The 4,630-nt window shown below is 50.8% G+C and overlaps 1 protein-coding gene across 1 annotated transcript; it reads right to left on the bottom strand.

Annotated features, from left to right (window-relative positions):
* Positions 1–3,851: 3,851 nt before the first annotated feature.
* Positions 3,852–4,424, bottom strand: AGABI2DRAFT_43117 (hypothetical protein; the record flags this gene model as incomplete). The annotated part of the gene is made up of 1 exon (XM_006461442.1): positions 3,852–4,424. A coding segment is annotated over one exon (573 nt), but the record flags the coding sequence as incomplete, so codon positions are not given.
* Positions 4,425–4,630: the final 206 nt, after the last annotated feature.

Raw genomic sequence — 4,630 nt, 5'->3', positions numbered from 1 at the left:
CTGACCTCAGGAGTAATCTCTTATCATGTCTCTACCTTGCCCGACACAAGGGCTTCAATATCACTATCTCTGCTCAATCTATTGATTTCCAATGCAAAGGGATTTCGCTTTTCACGGCCACTATCCATTCAAACAACTCTGCTGAGCTCGACGGCTCAACTCTCACTTCGGAGGCCGCTTTCTCTGTCTCTACTCTCCCAGTTGACCTCTCGCTATGGCATCGTCGCTTCATTCATCACAACTATGCTGATGTGAAGTCTATGATCAATAAGGATCTAGTTTCCGGGCTCAAACTCGAGTCTAACTCATCCCCTGACTCTATCTGTGAGCCGTGCTTGGCTGGCAAAATGCATTCCCTCCCTTTTCCCTCCTCTTTGAATCACAATCGCTCTCCTCTTGAGCTTGTGCATTCAGACCTTCACGGACCACTCCCAGTCTCTACTCACTCAGGCTACAAGTACTGGATTACCTTCATCGACGACTCGACACGTTTTCGGGCAGTGTATCTGCTTAAAGCAAAGTCTGAGGCATTTGAAGTGTTCAAAGTCTACAAATCCTGGGCTGAGACTCAACTCGGAGTCAAACTGCGAGCTCTACAGGATGACAAGGGTGGCGAGTATATGTCTAAGGCTTTTCTAGCCTTCACACAGGAAGCTGGCATCGAGAGGAGGCATTCTACTCGAAATAGACCTCAACAGAATGGACTTGCAGAACGTGCTAATAGGACTATGGGAGAGAGGATCACTGCTATGCTCTCGGAATCTCGGCTACCTGCTTCATTCTGGGGTGAATGTATCTCATCTATGGTCCATGTCTGGAATATGCTTCCTACTGCTTCGCTTTCGGGTACTACTCCCTTCCAAGCTTTCTATAAGCGAAAACCTGATGTCTCACATCTCCGGGTATGGGGGTGCACTTCCTATGTCCATGTACAACGAGATAAGCGCAATTCCCTCCAACCTCACTACGAGAAGTGTGTCTTTATAGGCTATCCAGCTGGATACAAAGGCTGGAAGTTCTACAACCCAGTCACAAAGCGAACCGTGATCTCCGAGAGAGCTGATTTCGACGAGAGGTACTTTCCGGGCACTTCTAAAGCCCAACTCGATGCTGTCCCGTCATTTGCTTGCCTACCAGAGCCACTACAAACTCCTAATGATACATCATCACACTCGGGACTGCCACCTCTACAGGATGAAGGGGGTGATAATCACTTCCCTCCTGCTCGTCCTAAGACTCCCACTCCATCCGCTTCAGTTCCTCCTGAAGAGAAGCCAGTTCTACCTCTACCACTTCCAGTAATTCCTCCATTCATTCCTCCCGTGATTCCTCCAGTAACTCCTCCACAAATCCATGCACCACTCCCAGTCACTCCTCCTACTGCCGGAGCGCCTCTTGAGCCCCCTCACGTTCCTAGACGTACTGGGCGAGTTCGGAAGCCTCCTGGTCAATGGTGGAAGCTCAAACAACCTGAGTTGGCTGGTAATGACTCTGACTCTGACAACAAAGCTGCTCTGCTGGCTGACTCTGAGTACTGTGAAGTCGAGTTTGCTGGAGCTGTTTCGGGTGCTGATCCCCGGAGTTATAGACTAGCTATGAAGTCTCCTGACTCGGATTGCTGGACTGAGGCTTGCAACACTGAGATCTTTAATCTCGAGGCTAATGGAACTTGGGAGTTAATGGAACTGCCTCCAGGCAAGAAGGTAGTCAACTCTGGCTGGGTGTTCAAAGTGAAACGACTTGCCGACGGCTCAATTGAGCACTACCGGGCTCGTCTCGTTGCTAAAGGCTATTCCCAACGTCCTGGATTCGACTTCACCGAGGTCTTTGCACCCACATTCCGTCCTGCGTCACTACGCCTCATTGTTGCTCTTGCAGCTAGAGAAGGCTACAAAATGCGCTCAGTCGACATCTCTTCTGCCTTCACTTATGGGGAACTCGAAGAGGAGATCTATATGCGCCAACCCGAGGGCTATCACATTGGTAGTCCCAACATGGTCTTTCGGCTGCGTAAATCGCTCTATGGTCTCAAGCAGGCTGCCAGGCAGTGGAATAAGAAACTCCGGGGTGTCCTTGAAGGCATTGGCTACACTAGGCTTCGCTCCGACAGCTCCATCTACATCTACTCCAAAGGTGACATCAAGGTCATTGTGCCAGTGTTCATTGACGACATTACTCTTGTCTCGAAAAGTGATGCTGCCATGGCCTCGGCTGTCTCTGAGCTGTCCAAACACTTCAAACTCCGTGATCTCGGGTCTACTACGCTTCTGCTGGGTATTCAGGTCACTCAGGACTCTTCTACTCGCTCCATCTCCCTCTCGCAGGAGCACTACATCAAGGAGCTCCTAGAACGCTTCAATATGGATGATGCTAATCCTCTATCCACTCCCCTCGCTCCGGGCTCTGAACTCTCTGACATTGTTCCTTCACTCGAGGATCAGGCTGAGATGAAGTCAGTTCCCTATCTCAATGCTGTAGGTGCCCTTCAGTATCTCGCCACTATGACTCGTCCCGACATTGCCTATGCTGTCTCCTATCTCGGGAGGTTCAACTCGAACCCAGCTCCGGCTCACTGGCTTGCAGTCAAGCACTTGTTCCGCTATCTCATTGGCACTATGCACTACAAACTCGTCTACCGAGCTAGTGACTCTGAGGAACTCTTCACTACCTACTCTGACGCCTCTCACGGAGCCTGCAAGGCTACAGGTCGAGCTACAGGTGGTTATGTGACTCTTGTCTCTGGAGCTGCTGTAGGTTGGTCTTCTAAGCGTCAGCCATTTGTGACTCTCTCGAGCACCAAGGCCGAGTTTGTTGCTGCCGTCGAGGCTGGCAAGAATATTCTGACTGAGTTTGGCTTCCCTCCGACACTTCCTTCGACTCTCTTCGTTGATAACAAGTCAGGAATCAGTGTAGCCAAGAATCCAGAACATCACGGACGCATGAAACACCTAGACCTGCGCTTCTACTGGCTCCGGGAGGCTGTTGAAGAAGGACTCATAGATCCTTTATATGTTTCGACTCACGAGCAAGTGGCCGACATCCTTACCAAGGCTGTGGCAAAGAAGGTAGTTGAGTTTGCTGTTCCTCTATTAGGACTTGAGTAGACTGGCTAGATCAAGGGGGTGTGTTAGAGTGAGCAAGCAGTCTACACTTGGTTGTTGATGGACTTAGATATATGCGGACGAGTTTAGTCACATGATAGCTTAGTCATGTATGGTTGAACTCCCCTGTGGACGCTTCAGGGGCCTTAGCTTCTTACAGTGTATCCACAGTTTGTCCTTGGGATTGCTCAGTCAATTCCTATCCGTTCGACTCGCTTCTAGGCTCGTTAGGATCGCCACTGCAACCGCTATCTTTTTTTTTTTTTTTTTTTGTAATCAACGTAAGTTTATTTCAAAACTACTCGTACGTCGGGTGTCGCGACACGTTCCCGCGGCTTACTACACTCGCCAGTTTACAGAGGCCCTGAACTACAGTATTCTACGCAAACGTATCCAGCGCGACGAGGTCAAGCGCTATCGAGAAAGAGAAAAGAAACAAAACAAAAACAAATCGAAACGTTGGTACATACGTAAGAGGCCCCGGGATAAAACCAAGCTGTCAGGCAATACATCCTACATAATACCGTAGCGCTATAGAGCACTCGCAGTCCCTTTTGCGAAATCAAACATATCAAATATGAAAGTAAAAAGTTGAGGCATACTCGAAGTAACTTTAGATCCTCAGAATAAATTGTCCTCACCACTACCGATCTCCCTCCTAAACCGCTACACAACCTTCCCGTATCTCCATCAGAATCCACCGACCCAACCCGGCGACGGCTGTCTGTACACCTAGGTCGAACGCGCGGGGAACTGGCGTTTGAGCCAGGCACGATCGAACCTGTTCTTCCAAAACGGACAGACCTTCGAGTCCATAGAGGAATGGGCGCGCTTGTCCGCTGGGCGTTTAGCCGCGGTACAGTTGGCGCATTGTCGCACATCAACGCATTTAGCATCGACGCACTTTTGATGATTGGCCTCGGAATGAGGACCAGAGCAGAGGGAGCAGCGCGCACACTTGGCACGACACTGATCGGAATGATGGCCCCAGCGCTGACAGCGAGCGCAATGAACGGAGCCGGAATGCGGGCGAGCGCCCTTGATCTGACAGTTCACTCCACCAACGGAGATGAACTTGGAAAGGTAGAGTAGAGCGTTAGAGCCCGACACTGTGTCGTTGATGTCGACCCATGCCCAGCACGAGTCGGAGTGAGGCGAGGCGCGCATGAAGCGCGGCTTGTGTTTGATGAGTTTGGCCAGCGAAGCGCCGACCGGAGACTTGTTGAGAGCGTTCATAAACGCCTCATGTTGCTTGAGCGCCCACTCTTTGGAGGAGGCGGGCACGTGAGGAATGTCGACGATCTTCAAATAGGAAGTCGACGTGATGGGGGAGTGACCGATGGGGACGTTCGGGCTCGGGAAGATCCGCCGAACGTGCTTGAGCACGAACGCGATTTCAGCGGGAGAGGGGACGCGGGAGGCGGCAATGCATATGCCTTTGCCTTCAACCGAGGCATGCGTAAGGACAACGTCAGACTTGACGTCTTTCTTGAGAAGCTGATTGAGGCTATTAATAACCTCGGGAGTAA

This window comes from Agaricus bisporus (assembly GCF_000300575.1).
Source record: "Agaricus bisporus var. bisporus H97 unplaced genomic scaffold AGABI2scaffold_6, whole genome shotgun sequence".
Lineage (NCBI taxonomy): Eukaryota > Fungi > Basidiomycota > Agaricomycetes > Agaricales > Agaricaceae > Agaricus > Agaricus bisporus.
This window is presented reverse-complemented; position numbering and strand designations above follow the sequence as displayed.